General features: G+C 36.4%; 1 protein-coding gene across 1 annotated transcript in view; it reads right to left on the reverse strand.

Moving 5' to 3' along the window:
• EXOC2 (exocyst complex component 2) overlaps nucleotides 1-17,917 on the reverse strand; it is a 121,728-nt gene extending 103,811 nt beyond the window's left edge. Inside the window, exons 1-4 of the mRNA XM_009279235.2 lie at nucleotides 17,767-17,917; nucleotides 12,900-13,076; nucleotides 11,330-11,456; nucleotides 1,051-1,164 (exon numbers count right to left, since the gene is read on the reverse strand). Coding sequence (XP_009277510.1) covers nucleotides 1,051-1,164; nucleotides 11,330-11,456; nucleotides 12,900-13,076; nucleotides 17,767-17,884 — 536 coding nt within the window. The 5' untranslated portion in view covers nucleotides 17,885-17,917. The remainder of the gene's footprint in view (nucleotides 1-1,050; nucleotides 1,165-11,329; nucleotides 11,457-12,899; nucleotides 13,077-17,766) is intronic.
• Nucleotides 17,918-18,229: the final 312 nt, after the last annotated feature.

Raw genomic sequence — 18,229 nt, forward strand, 5'->3', positions numbered from 1 at the left:
TGAAGGGACTGTGGCTGTGGGTAAGGCCATGCTGGAGCAGGTATATCTCTGAAGGCATTGTGGCCCATGGATAAAGCCACACTGGAACAGGTGCACCTCAAAGCAACTGTGGATGTGGATAAGTCCATGCCACAGCAGGTATATCCCTGGAGAGACTGTGGCTCATAGATAAGGCTCCACTGGGAGCAGGTACACCCCTAAGGGACTGCAGTCTGTGGATAAGTCCAAGCCAGAGGAGTTCATTACAATGTTAAACCCTATGGTCTGGTCCAAAGGGACCACGGGTGGAGACTGTAATGGAAATACCTTTAAATTGTTGTAACCCAGGATTTGAGTTGCATGTTATGGGAATTACTATAGCAAGAACCCCTTGTTACTAGCCAGGCTAGGAGCACGGGGAGGAGTTCACTGCAATGTTAAACCCTATGGTCTGGCTCAAAGGGACCAGGAGTGGAGTATTATCCAAACACCAGCAGACAAAAGTTTCAGAACTCATTTATACATGCAAAAATATATTCACATAATACATTCATGTAAGTACATATTATGAACCAGATTTAAAAACAAAGATGTTAATGGTCAAAATTTTAAGATATTTACCTCAAAGATCTTACTCACTTGTCCAACTTCTTTTACTATAGCATTTTCCACGAGTTAATAGTATCAGTTAGCTTTTAGTTAACAGTTTTACTCTTCAATGCCCTTATCCTGAGCTTCCAGGCACGACTTAAGTTAACACCTGGAGTTTCCACTCCATGCTGCCTAACTTCTTGATTCATAAACGGCTTTAGCCTGAAGCAAGACAACTTCCACCTGACCCTGGGGGGGAAGGGCCCCTTAAATTAGGTCCGGTTAAAGATGACGTTTTTCTCATAAACACATTGAGCAAACTGGTTGATTCAGGTTTCTAGCCAAGGAGAAACACCACAGGTAGTAGAGACTACAAGTCTATTACTGTAAATATCAACCACCAATGACACATCTATTGTATAATGAAATAACATCAAGTGACTTGCATTTGAAACAATTGTTTATACGATAGCAACAAACCTTGTTGTTGAATGATTCTCAATCAGGTACCAAGCAGCAGAAAAGTTTTCACTAGTGAAATCAGCACTCATCCCAGGAAACAGTGCCTCTAAATCTTTTTGAGGAAATCTGCCTCTGAAAAATGAATATTCATTTCTTCAGTGAGACATATTCTGGTGAACAGCTTACAATTAAAAATGTCACATAAAAAAATCCAAACCCAGAAAACAAACCATGTTCCAACAAGATGTAAATACAAACTTGTATCTCACCATGAAGTTAAATCTGGTATTACAGACTCATGTAGCATGACTGGGAAAGAAAAGATTGAAATCTAATCTAAGTAAAATTAATTTTACCATTTTGATTTCACCATTACACATATGACAGAAATGTTGCCTGTACAAAATGCTTCTAAAGAAAGAGAACTGCTGCCTTCAGAAAATGGGACTTGACAGACTCGCCGTGATACTAACATTCAAATGCAGGACCACTAATGCTGAATGTACTCAAAGTCAACTCTACCTTTTAAACAGGAAAATCAGTACACCAAGCCAAGTAAATAAGAGAGAATATTCTCTGTAAGCCATGAACCAGTATCTATCGAACTTTAAAACGACAGGACATCACCAGGTTGACAGCTTGTAAGTGATCTCGCACCATCATCGTCTATTGGTTCATGTGGAGCAGAAGTCCCACGGAAACATGAAGGAAGATACACAGAGCATACTTCCATTATATACAAACACTGAAAGAAATCCTGAGTTAAAATCATCCTCTTTCAAAACAGAATACACTGGTCTGCCTGTTCATAGTACACAAAACAAAGGAAAAGTGGGCATGTATTGAGTGAGAAACAGCATGCTTGCTTTGTTTTTATTCAGTCTTATCACGCATAAAGATAGCATGCAAGCCAATTCCTTGTGAAAGCAGTTTCTCTTTAACAGTATTTTTGAAACTACAAGTAGGTTCTAAAATGCTCATACAGAAAATGTATTACATTTATTTTAAGTCAGTGTAATAAAAATATTTAAAGCACTTTTTGATGAAAACATGACAATCTTCATCCCTCAGTCCAGACACACACTTAACACTTGGCCATATTCATTCCACCACGTGCTCTCAGTACATCACTGGGTGCACTCACCACTCTATTCTTTACCACCAGCTGCACCCCATCTTCAGAAATTAATCGTGGCAACCAAGTTTACTTTTGGTCAGCCCTGAATTGGTCAGGCAGTTGGACTAGATGATCATTGTAGTCCCTTCCAACTGAAATATTCTATTCTGTTCTAAAAATTTACTATGTCATTTTTGGATCACAATGTCAAACTGAAAAGTCAGTAAAATCCCTCTCTGATGCTCACAAGCTAGGTGAATTCTGTTATACAAAGTACACTGTACACAAATGCAAACCTGTCATACTTTGCATTTGAGACCAAACTTGGGTGGGGGTAGCAATCCAGAGAGTCAGCTATTAGAATTACATTTAATACGTATGAAAAGCCATTTGAATGGAAACAAAAGCAATGATTTGTTAGTTTTTGTTTTTCTGTAATCTAAACATATTTCAAGATAGCTAAAGCTGTTTCTATTGCAAAAAGCAAACAGCAGATTAAGTGAAGTAAATCTAAAGGCAGGCGCATTAAAAAGTACAATTATATAAAAACAAGAGTTGTTTTCTGTAAGTTTCTATTCATATCCAAATGGCCATTAGCACAAGCAGGTACAAAGGACCTACATACATAATGACATGGCACAGAAGTCTTTCATCAGTAGCACCTGATTACAGCAGGGGCATGAAACAATAATTTTTTTAAAAAAGCAAAAAAAAAAATCAAATGAGATGCAAGGAAAAGCGATGACAGATATAAAAAGTAGAGAGACAGGGAAAATAGTGTGAGAAGCAAATGTAGCAACTAAAAATGAAGGTTCCAACATTTCTCTGTGTTCAATGAAAAAGTGATAATGTTAAATGTTAAATTTACGAACATAAGTAGTGAGATTCAGGATTACCATTGACCTTGAATTACATGAATGCCAGTTAGTTAGCAGAAAATGCTGATGGATGTAAGAAGGAGAAGAAAGTTTCAATTTATCCTTCCTTTAAAGACACTTTAAGATATCTTATTTTTCATTCAAAGTAGTCAAAAGTGTCCAGTAGGCACACGAATTTGCAGGACAGTACTTCACATGCGATACGTGGCATGGCTGTCCAAAAAAGCTTTTATATTAAATCCACACATGGTGGCATCTTTGTGGTCAACTGCATTTTTTAATGCTAAGAAACAAAACAATAAAAAACTTTCAGTTACCTCAAAAGAGACTCAGAACTTCAATGCAAGCACTATATAAGTGCATGCACACAATACAGAAGCAGAATTTTGCTTATATTTTTCAGAACTTCAATGTATTTTCTCAGAAGCCAGAAGAAACAGATATAACACAAAAAGCACACACACTCAACAAATACACCATTACCAAATGCTACTTATTATTGCAAGATTGTAAGACACATGCATGACAGTTTAAGCTTATGCATGAGCTATACAATTCCTAGGGAAAAAAACCAAACGTATTTTTAATATATATTGAGATAAAGACCAATAATTTAGCTAGGGATGTAATGAATTCCCGCAAGTGAATTTTGCCCACAGACAGTGGGACAGAAATGAAGGGGCTTTTTTCAGTTTGATGTTTGACTGCATTGAAAAGTTATTAGGAGCTTTTTTCCAGCAGATGTATTTGTGCAGAACCATAAATTAGCAATGCGTTTATTTTTTTATATATATTGAGATAAAGACCAATAATTTAGCTAGGGATGTAATGAATTCCCGCAAGTGAATTTTGCCCACAGACAGTGGGACAGAAATGAAGGGGCTTTTTTCAGTTTGATGTTTGACTGCATTGAAAAGTTATTAGGAGCTTTTTTCCAGCAGATGTATTTGTGCAGAACCATAAATTAGCAATGCGTTTATGGGTGCTTTTATCTGTGCAGACATATTTTAGACATAGTCACAACAGAGTAGAAACATGAATGTGAATGTGTGCAGTGTGTTAACAATATGTTATACTCTACGGTGTAGTATCCGTATTTTTATCATAAATTTTACCAGTAGTTTTTCCACTAACAGATATGGGGAGCTTGGAATGACTTGCTACAGCTGTCTTCACAACAAGCTGCTCACTAAGAAGTTCAAACTGAAAGCAACTGTATTTCTAAAATGTCTGGCTAGATGCATTTAAAAAAAGACTGGCTCCACATACACACAAGTTTGTTTCATTAACTTCCATTAGTACATTAAGTAAGTCCTTAGAAGTTGTTCTCATGAAAACTTGCTTACCGTTTACTTATAAACAAGCACATATGTGACTTGAGAATGTATTTCTGTTTTATTCATCTCAACATTATGGGGTGAATATGAACTAGCAGCAAAAGCTGAGACCATGCTGACACACAATGAAATTGTTGATCATTTTTCTGTTGATTTGCTTGTTTTATAAGAATCACTTCAGGAAGCAACTCTGAATACTTAATCATTGATTAAAAAGCAATCACTGTAAAAGAAACTGGGAACCACAAATTGAATCCAGAAAACCTCAGAAAAAGAAGAGAGAAGTTTACCATCCTTGACAACTCTACGTATTTTGCTACCTTTACAATTTCAGCAAAGGTACACATATTGGATTTATATAGTAGTACTTTCTGCTAGGCAGACTATTTTATTTAAAATGGAACCAGATCTGGTACTAGACCTCTAGTTAACATTTTAAAGTAGTCTTACTCATCCATCAGCAACAATTTTAAATATAAAAGTAATTAAGATTTCACATACTGTTTATTTTCATGAGAACTACAATAAAAATAAATTTGGTTTCAAGCCGCTATACTCTCTCACTTCCCTCATATTTTGAATATACCTATACAGTCATGCAGTATTAGATGTAGTGGTCCTGGCTTCCACGTGAAGGGCATGCACATCCACTTTGGATTCAAAACACATAGGGTACAATCAATTCACTTGCACAGCATGTGCCCATCAATACAAGTCCCTCCCTCCACTACCCCAAAGTTTAGGTTCTGTATAGCCTGATACTCAATAAATCTAATTTAACATCACAGCATATATCAGCTCTTACAAATTCTACTACAGAACTCGTGCACATACACAGTATTTATATTCTCTGGAGGTTTAAGATTAGCTGTAATCTCCATGGGTAAATCCCAGCCTCCAAGCAGTCACAACTGAGTAATAGCAACAGAATGCAATGGATACGAATGAACAGAGCTTGACTATGAATGCAGCTTAGCAAGTTGTAATTTTTCTGTAAAGATTATTTTGCTCCCAGAGTTTCAGAATGTCATAGTATGCTTTTCAGCATACATGACAATATTTGCAGATTAAAGGCAGGTCCCAAAACAGGATACAGCCACCAAAAGGTAACTTGAACCTCAATTACACAGGAGTTTATAGGTCAAAAGGAGCAACTTTAAATAAACACAGATTCTGACTAGCAACCAGCATAAACAAGCTCCAGCTAGAGCTGCTGTACACACACCCCCCCCCCATCTGGTACCAGTCAGACTCCTAGAAGCAGGCTTTGTACCAGCTATACTGTGTTAATCATGCATGAAGACCAGCATAAGGGACACTGAAGTAGACTAAACACGACAAATCAGAAGGTGTTAACAAAGGTCTCTCCAACAACCAAAAGACAAGGATGCACTCTGGCAATTACTCCCTAGTACCATTGGGTTTATCAGAAATGTGAGAGCAAAATGACAACCATATTCAAAAAATGGCAAAATCTGGTAAGAGAAATCTACTAAGGGATTATAGGCTGGTAGCTGCAACTGATGCATCAGCCTTACAAGCAGTAAATGTTACTGTATTTTTTAACATCCTAAAACTAGGTCTATATACTACATCTCTCTCCCGCATGTTTCGCAATTTTTCCACCTGCACCTCTGTGATTAAAGTTTCCACAAGTCCATCACATTCAAGGATGAAACTGACTGCATTTCCATACAAGCCATTTAAAAATAAATAAACATCAAAGCCTCCACAAAGTCTTTTCCTATCTCATGGTAGCAAGCTGATGTTTACCATTAGGTGGCAGCGTAACATCATCTGTTCCCACCTCCCAGATGAACTGTTTTGGAAGCTGGCGTGGGAAGAGGGAAGCATCTGTATTGAGTGGGTGGATACAGAAGTATGTGGAATGTACTTAGCATGTCAGCATTTGCTTTCATGTACGGGATGGATCCACCATAATGACCTCTGCTACATGCAAAACAACAAACACTATCCAAAAATTTTCTAACCACCAATAGGTCTGACTGCTGTTACTGCTTTGCAGAGAATGGATTTTCTTCGTCTGACAGAGTAGGTAGAGGAGGCAGGGAACCTTTGATTAAACAAGGACTTGTTGTGCAGGAGGGGAAAAGTATGTGGTACATCTGAACAAGCAATTCATTCACAAATCTTACGCAGATCTAAATTTTCCAGCAACAGATTTCAACCAGTGCCTTTATGAAACAGGCATCACATATTCTCTCCCAGAACTGTTCAAAATCCTGAACAATCCGATATTGGTAGGATGTAACCTACCAACCTGCTCTTGTAACAGCTCTAAAGTGAGAAAACCAACTCAAGTACTGCAATATTGCTGTTAATGTTAGCATTTTCATACCAGCTTTCCACATTTCTCAGACTGAGGTGACTACTCCATATACTCTTTTTCTTCCTGCAAGCTATTTAAGCCTTCTCTAAGGGTTTCTGGCTACATCTGCATAACACCACAGCCAGAAATATTCCTTTGGGAGGAAGGTGGCACAGATCTGCTTTGCACTTAAAGCCAGCATAAAGATGGTGATAGAAAACTAAAGCTTTTTATCAGTCTTTACTCCATTCGGAAAACTAAAAACCTAGAACTCAAGGATTAAATACTTTAAATACCTATTTTCTGGTGTGAATGAAATACTTCATAGCATACACACAATATGCACTAAGTGATAGCAATGTAAAAAAAACCCTCATCTAATTGGATCAGTTCAGTATTTCAAAAGATGAACGAACAACTGTTAGCAAGGCAGGAGAACAAATATGTGCACTCTTCTATGAATACATCCGTGACTTTAAGGATCACCACTGAAACATAATAACCAGCAAGTTCAAGTTTCATTACAATATAAATGATTTTATTATTCAGCAACTGAGACTCTTAAGTTAGTTGTATGGCACAAGAACAGCAATTAATTCTTGGAAAATATGAAGAACTTATCAGCCAGCAATTATGTATACTTACTACTTGTTAAACTTGCAGGCTGAAAGATGATGGCTTGCACACGGTGTGTACATATAACTTTTAAAATACCTTGACTATCTAAAAAACAACCAGGAGAATGACTGTGTGACCATAGTTCGTTCTTTGCATCCTTGCAACATTTGAATATGAAAAGAGAATTCCAGTGCACATTTTGAGTATATGTATTACTCCTACAATATATCTACAGGCAGTATTCTAATTATTAATAGAATGTGTTAGAGCCACTATTATCTATTTCCTTTAATTCACAGTTCAAACCTTTTGTTCACTTAAATCCCAGTCACTCCCAATTAAACTCCAATCTTAAGTCTACTGAGTTAGAATAAATATTTTTTTGTCCCTCTGCGTGCCAAATAGTTTAATGAAATGCTGTACTAAAGCACGTCTGTTCATTACTTATGGGATCTTTTTCCTAGTATATCAATGTCCCATTTGCAACACCTTGAAAGTACCCACCTGAATGATTCAGAATCTATGATTAATTTTTAAACACATTTTAACTGGACAATGCACCATAAACAATGTTTAAAAAAAAACACAAAAGGAACTTTTAGAACTAAGCATATCCCATATTAAAAATAATAATAATAAAAATCACAACAGATAGGTGATCTAACTCTTTCCCATGCTGCAGGTTGTCTTTTCTGTATCATTTGCTGAAGACTGACAAACACTTTCTAGGGGGAGGACTTCTTTCTTTCTTTCAGTCTGTAGTCTACCCACTTCCTGCCCTCTCTTCAGTGTGCTCCCATCTAGCTTATTCCTATTCTATTTTCTCACATCTATTTTTCACTGTTTTTCTCCCTGGTCCTCTCTTTAATGTTTCTTTTGTTTATCACTATTCGTATAACCAATACAAGGCACTCCTTTCCCCTCCTTATCAGCCATCAGGCTGCAAGGGTTGTAAATCCCACCAAGTCATACCAATGCCAAACATTTCAGCTTCAAAATTAAAATACATCCCAATTTGCACACATTTAAAAATAGTTTAAAGAAGCCAAAGGTATTAATAAAGGAGAGACCCATTACACTGCAGAGTCCCATCTCCTCCTATACACAGCTGTTGTTCATCATATTAGGCTTTATTTTAAAGCATCCCAAAATTCTAACAATTTTTATCACTTCTAGTGACAAATTATTCCCATGCCTAGTAACAGTTGATGCTAATATCTTGCTTATCCACCCCCTTCCTTAATTTATAATTGCCTTTTTTCACTACCTTGTACAGCTTCTCATTACTTACCCATCCCATACATCAAGTATTTGCAAACACGTGAGTTCAGTTAAACTATATGGTACTAGACATTATTTTATAAAAGTAAACATCGCATTGCTCCAATTTTTCAAGCAAATTATGAAAGCTTTTCCATTAGGGAGGCACTTTTTAAACACAGTGTTCCATCTATAGTCACAACTATTAACACCGTGCTGTGACCCATAATACGAGGGCAGACCAGGCTTTTCCTCCTTCCCTATCTCTCTCCCCCCTCCACAACTTACCCCTCAATCCCTCTACACAATTACTTGTTATATTGACTAGTGTTCCTTCTCTCAAACTGGTCATTTTCAACACCAGTGCTTGCCATAATCTTCATGCTTCACCTCTAACGAACTTGGAGGTGAACTTGGAGATCAATGAACAATGAACTAGGCTTTATATTATGCTTGACCAAATATTTTCCTATTTTCCTGCCCTCACAAAAAGGTTATTTCCTATCTGTATTTACATATTTCTGACTTATTTCTTTTTCACACAAAATCTGAGATTTCATTAATATGATATTTTCTAATGCTTTCAGGTGAAACATTCAAAATATAATATTGTTGATTTCATATTTAACAAACATCCAAACAGATGACTCTAAATTAAACAAATCCCAAACTAATGCTGTTAAGGTTTCTGGAAGATAATTCTTAATCTATCACATTGACACTGTCTTAACTGTAAGAACTATCAATTTCGGTTATGAAGTAAAATATTACATCAGAAGTTTTGTTAAGATAACAACAAATTAAAAGTAACCGTGACATAACCATTGTATTTACAGAAAGTAGTATTGTGAAATACATATGGATAGAGGACTTTGCAATAGAACTAGTTACCTTGACTTAAATTCCAGATAAAATAATGGAAAAGCTGTTGCAGGGTTCAACAAATACAGAATTAAAGTACAGAAAATTAGTTTTAATGTCAGCCAGTCACAACTGTTTCATACAACGTTTGAGAACATATTACGTGGGCTTTGAGATTAAGTGCGTCATTGAAAAAAGTAACCAGACAAAATTAATATATTGTCATTTTAAAGGAGACTTGCTACCATACGATTGGTTGAAAACTTAGTTTTACATAATGTCAATAGAATACATCACATGGATTAAAGAACTAACTACAAAACAAAACCCCAATCAGTGAAGAAGCAAACCTGCAAACATCTGTAGGTAAAGTTTTATTAAAGCTCACATTACTCTTTCATCAGTATTTGCATCATCACCAATAATAGCTTTATCACCAATAATTTTTTATAAATAGTTGGTAAAAATATTAAGAAGAAATACTGTCATCTGGACTGAGAAGACAGACTTGTCAAGGAAGCAACAAATAGAGAAACACGGTCAAATGCAAAGAGATACTGCTAGGATAAAGGAATCCAGGCCATCCCTACAGAATAATGAGCGACCATGCCAGCAGCAAAAGTAGCAACTCAAGTGACTCAGCTAACAAGCCACTCCCTGCTAGTTGCCAGTGCAGCACTGTGGTAACAAGGATTATTATGGGTTTTTTTTAATTTAAGAACAGGGGAGGGAGAGTGGAGGAGAGACAGAAAATCTTCCGGTAAGACACTGGAATACTGTCCACAGTCCTAGAGTCCACGTTTTGACAGGGTTGGAAAACTGGAGAAGATGAAAGACATATCTATTAGAAGTTACATCAGAGGCTGGAGAAAAATACTTAGAGACAAAATCTTCAGCTTATTACAAAAACTTTGGGTTAGCGTTTTGAAAAGAAAGAAAAATACATATTCAAATTAGGAAAGAAATGCACAGCCAGAGGCTGGGAAGCTGATGACAGATCCACTAGAAATCCCATACAGATTTTGTGAAAGTGCAGTTTCCCCATCAAAACACGGTAACAATGGACACTGCAGATTTTCTCCAATGCACTCTTCTTCACAAACAGAGTATTCAGCAGATGAGACCCCCAGTAACAGTTTAATTTTAAATAGCCTTTGTTTTTGGTAGAGCTGGTATCTTGACCAAGAGAAATATTATTCCTGATGCTATTTCTAGGAGTTGGTCAGGTTTGGAGCCCTAAGAGTGTCCCATTTAAAGCCCTCTATAGTGAGTGATAAATGGAATTAAAGTTTCTATTTCAGAAAAAAAGGTCAAAAATTCCACCATACTTACGAATGAAAGTACATAAGTCTGTGGGTTGGAAAACAGTATTAATATTTCAATAAAATACACTAGTTGATGTGGTATAATAAATCACATTTTACAGTGCAATGTTAGCAACAGAGAGCAATCTAAACATCCTTAAAAACCCCATGGCAATTTTAGGAGCAATCTCACATTTTACAGTGCAATTTTAGCAACAGAGAGCAATCTAAACATCCTTAAAAACCCCATGAAACTCAAATGCAACAGTAAGTATTCCATAACTACAATGTATAAATCCAAAGCCTTAGGTTATTTACCAGTTCTCAAAAATCTAAACATCACTGGAGTTCAATATATCAGGCTTTTAGAATATCTACAGTTCTAATTGATGATCCAAAAATGAGGATTATGAAGCAGGATAGAATGTGCACCAACAACTCTTTTGAGTACCAAACAGCATACCAACAGCTAATATATGTATGTATTTTTAAATCTTTCCCTGCCCTGTAAACCGTTAAACTTTTCTGGAATTCACAAAGGCACATATAGAGAAAACCACTAAAAAAGTGGATTAAAGGCATTTGGTACTCACTTGTCTATCTCAATACCAAGTGGATTAGCTGGACGTAGGGACAAGGGGGGAATCCCTTTGTTCCTATCAGTGCGCATGTCATAATAGTTCATTTCATCCACCCAGACAGCAGACTGATCCAAGATACCTAGAGAAAACAAAGCGCAGATCCTTAAAACAACAAGGGCGGTCCAGCACCATCAACTTCTAACATACTGAATTAATTTGAAAAATCCTGATAAATATAAAATGCATGCCTAGGTAATATATTGGAAGATACATGGCAAAACAACCTGGATGCAATTATGCTAAATTATTTTATTATAGCTGCTGAAAAGGTATTCATGGCTGGGCATCAAACATTACCTCTTAGAGAGCGCAGCTTCGTGTACATTAAGAGCATTTTCCTGATCACAGAGTATTAGTATTTTTCATTCCTCCAAGTATTTTGGTATCTGTCCAAACCTTGCCATCTACCACTTTCAGAATGAACAATTGTCTGGAGGTCATCTTATTTACATGTTTTAGGGAAAATCCCTTTTCTGTGCCACTCACTAACCAAAAACGAAGTTAACTTTGGCCACATGCCAAGATGGATGACTCAATGGACACAGGACCGACTTGGTTTCTAAAGCCTTAGTACAGACAATGCGTAAAGGTGAGGTGAGGCACAATAGGTTTTGGCCCTCAGCCAAAAATGCAGCCAACCATACTCTTGGCCATGTCGTTCTTTAACATACCCATCAGATGCTCAACACCAGAAATTACCCCATCCGCACACTTACCCATTTTTTTTAAATAACAATTCTCCTCTCCCATCACCAAAAGCTTCACCGTGTAGCATTTGCACTTGATTCACCTTTCTATTATTAAGATCTTAGTACAGCTTGGGAAAAATTATGCGTTAGTTAACTGTCACTGAACCGCAGAGAACAAAAGCCTAAAATAGTTCTCGTGGGAACCGCTATGTTAGAAAAGATAACTATCCAACTTCATTGACGGAGGTGTTCTGAAAGATGCATTTTCAGTCCAGAGGGTATTTAGACTGGATGCTAGATTAAGCAGCGGTGCTAGACTGCTTGGCAACATCATTTTAATGGTTAAGCATCTCATGAGAAATACTTAAGACTCCATCTAGCAGGATGGTTCGAATTACAAATAAGAAATGGCACTGAGGACTCAACTTTCTTTAAAGCATTAACTGTCAGCTCAGGATTTAGGTGTAAAGCTCATGAGCTGGTTTATATTTTGTATTTATCTAGTACACTTAAGAGTAATTACTGGATCTGTAATGAATTTTTTAAAAATTTTAGAAGTTTAGTACTATTCCTTACAGAAAAATAAAGGGCTACCTTTCATTAGTCATTGAGGGTTTTATCAGGATATTGACAGAGGAGGATTAATTTCACGTATACCATGAGGTTTTCTATGTATATATTTGCACATTTTATTGATATACTCTGCTTCTTCTAGACAACTGAAGATTGTCCTGAGGTGGATCCATTTTGAACATACATTTTATTTAAAAAGGCAGTCAGTCATATATTTGTTTAGCAAAGAAAACAGATGTGAATTTGAACAAGAAAAATACCTATTTTTTCAGGTTTAAGCAGTTTGAAGGAAACAGTTGAAGTTCCTTTGCCACCAGACTTCGTAGTAACAATAATGTCTCCCTTGTCATTTTTAGCCTGTCCAACTCGACACACAATTTTACTGGCAGACATCCATTCAGCAGTTAGCAGACAGTTGTGCCCACAGATTGTTAAACCTGGGGAAAAGAAAAAAAGAAATACCCTACTGTGAATAGAAGTATCTTTTGACATTCTGTGATGCAAATACATTTATGATGCTTCATATATTTTACATTAATATATGACCCTTCTCTAGTCCCTTACAGCCAACTACAGTGAAAGTGTCATCAATATGTTTTTCAGACGTTCCCTAGGTGACTTCAGGTCTTTTGTCCTAGTGCCACTTCATGAGACACACGCAGTGCTGCTTGAAGCTCATTTTAATCTCTTCCACCAGTTATGGGCTACTGCAACTTGTACTTCATGTTGTACAACAGATCTTCTGTCTGCAAGACACTAGAGAACTGCTGTTCAGTATTGTACTTACATGAAACTCCCGTCAAAAGTGCATGCAAAAAATCTTTGATAAGTTCACTCTGTGTGACTTTGCATAGCAAAAAAATAAAGAAACTCTGCAAAATATTCACAATGAACAATGTTTCTTCAACCTTCTTCGTGTAGCAGTACTTTTGCTGACACAGAAGGGGCTTTTGGTCAAAAAAGTATTAATTGACAAACACTCTGTCCCAATCTCTTCTGTACAAAATCCATGATGCAAGACTGATTCTGCTGAATAAACTGCCCTCGTTGTATGAAACAGTCATGTAATGTTCATCTATCTCCTTCTCTAAACTTCCTCATAACAGAAGTACAAATGACAACCTATGAAATAAAAGTACAACATATATTTTAGCCATGAAGCGCTCTCATAGGAAAAGACTATGGCGTATTAAAATATGTCAAGCTTTAGTGTTTAAGAACACCTCTTAACACTTTAGAGTCAAGGTACACCTTAATGTAAAGTCCAAGGCTTCCTGGGGCTTCACGTCAGATCAGCCTGACCGACTGATCAATCTGACCGATTCTGGTCAGATCAGGACTCTGGGTGCTGGAACAGATGGATTGTTTTCTCAGATCTAGAACAACAGTTCCCATATTCCTAATCAGAGTTTTGTTGTCCTGAAGAATTGGCAAGATCCTAATTTCTGTAGTATCAATTTGGAGAACTTCATTAGGTTCTTCTTAAATAACACCCTTGCCTAGAAACATTTCCAAAAGGACAAGGCTGTACTAGTGTGTTGGCTGTACTGGAGTATAACTCCCCTGTTGGCTTGGCTTTTGTTTTTAATTTCTAGAAAGCTCTGACCAATTTAAAAAATACTTACAGATAGAAAAAGGTCAGCATATGTGGCTCAGTACCAAAGCTTCACACTTACTTTTTCCTCACAATTTAAGTCTCTGACATTACACAGCAGACAAATTTGGTAGTTTTCATGGCTGTCAGACATAAAAATGCCTTACTCCCTGCCAAAAACTATTTTGAAAATGAAAACCAAAAAATAAAAAACAGAAAGGCACTGAATCTTATTACAACTGAAGGCAATTTTACTTGAGCAAGGATAGTACATTTGTTTCTTAAAAGATGCCTGAATAAAAGGAGGGGAGCAAAATAGCATACGCACACACAAAAAGCCTTAAAATAATAAAAAAAAAAAATTGGTTGTTATTTATTTGCAACATCTTAACCAGGCCAGTTTTCATTTTTTAGAGGGGAAGAAAAAGCCACACATTTATGATGCATGGGTTCTGACCTTAGGTTATATTATTACATCTCTTTTGGTTTTATGCTAGCAACTTCTCTGAAGGAAAAAAGACTGTGGTAGGAACTAAGACTAACTGAAAGAATTTGTCTGAACCATTCATAAAGAGGTTTTCACCCTAGAATTTCAAAGGTCTGAATTCATACTTAAATTAAGTAATACTTTAAAATCAGTATCTGAGCTATAGCAATTTAGTAGGGTAAACATTTTTGAACAACTGTTTTAAAGATCCTTGTATCAGTTATTTTCTACTCATCGGAGGTTCCTAAAGCTCTCAAGAGAGTAAGAGCACAAGATCCGATACTTCTGAAATGGGAGGGAAACAGCCTTTGTCTGTATCTTAAAAATGCAAAAGAAAGTAAGTCTCTGTTACCATTTTATATAGCACACTAAATATAGCAATGGCACAAGACAATTTCTAAAACAAATAAAGTCATGTTGGGAGAGACCTTTTGATAGTACAGATACAACATTTTTTTCTCCAAAAAGAGAAAACTTCCCTTTAAATAAAACTTCATTTTAATCTGTTGCATTGTACAAAGATCTTTGAGAACATTATACTGGGGATCTAGCTTTTATGTGCCTTTCAATAAATAGGCACATCTAATTCTCTCATTGAGACTTTCCAATTTTGGTTAAGCTTATATATTGACAATTTTACAATGCCTACAAAATACAGCTGCAAATGTCTTAAAAGACAAACTAAAACTGGAGAGCATAAGTGTTGCAGGTATCTCCTGGATTTGGCTTTCTGTACCGTAAGTTATAGAATTAAAAATAAAAAGTTTATTTGGTTTCAAAGATACAAATAGATTACAAGAAGGGTCTCTTAAATGAAATGAAAAGGCATATTCTTCTATTATGTGATATTCTGTTTATAGAAAAAAAAAAGTTTCTTGCTTTTCATTTTACTCTAATGCATTTCAAATAGCGGATTATAAAACTTTACAAAACCCTCATTCAAACTTGCTTAAATCTCATGCCTACAAAGGCTCACTTTTGCAACTATTTTCATTCAAGTCACAGGAACTATGTACATGCCTAATTTAACCATGAAAAGAAATCTCTACATGTCTGGGGCCTTAGTCACTTACTGGAGAAAGCTGAGAATTGAGCTGAGGAAAAAAATAAGGCAATCCATTATTTATTTTTACCTCAAAGCATGAGATTATTAGCAGCTATGTGTTACAAGTGTTACTCTGAAAAAAATACGAGAAAAAATATTAGCAGTTAATCAGCTGTAATACTGAGGCACAGTTCAGGAGATGTCTTCCTTTCAAGAACCTAGCACTGATCACTTCTGAGAGGATCATACCAATGAACTAATGAGGTTATCGAAGTACATCAACCGCACAAATACACAGAAATATACTCACCTATAACATCATCAGTTATTTGATTATTTCTCAATAAAGATTCATTAGTGTACCGCAACCTTGTCTAGCAGCTCAGGAAAATACTACTTCCCCTTTTGAGAGACAGCAAACTGAAATGAAGGGGAAAACTGTAGTAGCTTATGCTTGGCCATAAAGTTCATTGTGGTGGCCAAGAATGGAATTCGGAGATCTTGGTTTACAGCCATGAAGTGAAATATTGTTTCTAGCAAAGCCAAACAAAATTCCAACGGACTTCAGAGGAGTCATGATTCCACAACAAATTAGATAAATTGCCTCCAACATGAATACTGAAGTACACATATGCTTAACTTACAAAAGAAATAAGGGAAATTCCAGTAGTTATAGCTAACTTGGATTTCCAGAAGATTTTACAAAGTCCTTCTCAAAAGGCTTAAGAAAATTAAGCAGCTATATGATCCTCAAGTGGATAAATAGCTTGTTAAAAGATAGAAACAGGGTTACAGTAAATGGTGTATTTCCACTGAGGAAAGTTTCCACAGGGTATGTGCTGGAATCGCTTACGTTCAATATATTCATAAATGACAAGATAAAGAGGTTACAAAGTTTGCTGATGATACAAATTTATTCAGAATGTAAAGACTGTAAAAACTAGAAAAAAAATGCAGAACAGACCTTATGAGACTGAGCGGATGCACTATAATGTAGATGCTATAAAGCAGCAGCTGAAATGCAATGAACGAAGATATGATGCACACAGGCAAAACCTTAAATTCCCAGATTACAGGCTCAAACTGACTACTAACCCTCAAGCATTAAATCATGGGACTAGAATAGGCAGAAGAACAAGAAACATTAGCTCGGTACTTAGTAGGAGTTATACGGAAAACAGAATCCTACGGAAGAAATACAAAACGAAAGTGAGAGTACAGTATTACGCCATAGTACATTCACATCCTGAACACTGCATGTAACCAAGATGTTGTTCACCCATCATTGGTAGTGAAACCAAGAGAGATTCACTGAAGAGCAACAAGAAGGGTCAAAGATATATGCAGAAAATTTAAATACACTAGGACTTTTCAGCCTGGAGAAGAGGCAACAGAGCAGTGATAATCAAGATCTGTGTGGTCAGGAGAATCACAGAAAACTGCTTGTTCCCTCTTTCAGCGCAAAAGCTATGATGATTCAAATGAAGTTACCACGTTAAAATCAAAACAGCGAAGGAAATGGTTCTTCACATAACATGGAGCTCAATCATTGAACCTGCTTTGTCATTTCTGTTGCAGATACACAAATTTACTTTTACACTAATTCAAGGAATAGCAATGCTCAGTGACTTTCTCAACACATTGAAAACACTTCTGATAGGAAAAGTCTCCATGCTGAAGTTCCCAATGCCGGGGAAAGTAACAAAGGAGCATCTCGTTACATCTGCCCTCTTCTAGTTCCACTCCCATAGGCATTCATTCTTAGCCAGTGTTCAGCACAGGATGTTGACTCAGGCTAAGGGTTCATCTAGCAAAGTATGGTCATTCTGATTAGTTACACATCGGACAGCATCCCTGAATTTATGGATTCAAGCGTGTATTTGTGAAAAGGGCATTCCTCATACCATGCAATGTAGACTTTACCATGCAAAAAAATTATCTCTAATCATATCTTAAATGTGACATTCTACAGTCTCAAAAGAAGTTTTTCTTCCAACTTACCTATGAGGTCTGTAGGCCCAGTCCCCAGATTTTCTCCTCTAATTGTCACTTTTGTCCATGAGATGCCTTCATTGGGAGAGATGCCAGTTACAAGTGGGGGCTGCCGTGCTCGAGACATGATGTCTATTCAGTTACTGAAAACTGAGTTGCTTTTATCTGTGCAGCAAGAAACAATCCTTTAAAAACAATAATTATATTATGTAAAAATTATTAAAAACCTTTTAAGCTGTTCTTCTAAAATGATGGAGAAAAACATGAATGTAAATATGGAACACCACTCTCAAAGTCTTTTTTTGCCACAGTCATAAAACAATAAAGAATACCTACATCTTCTTTGCACTTTTTTTTTTTAATTAAGTACAGGTCTAGTTGTGAACTATAAAGTATATTCAGAAAAATAGTAGACCCTCAAAATGCTTAATGAAACTATACACACACACACTCCAAATCACTTATGTCAGAA

The sequence above is a fragment of the Aptenodytes forsteri genome, unplaced genomic scaffold (assembly GCF_000699145.1).
Source record: "Aptenodytes forsteri isolate BGI_AS27 unplaced genomic scaffold, ASM69914v1 Scaffold81, whole genome shotgun sequence".
Classification (NCBI taxonomy): Eukaryota; Metazoa; Chordata; class Aves; order Sphenisciformes; family Spheniscidae; genus Aptenodytes; species Aptenodytes forsteri.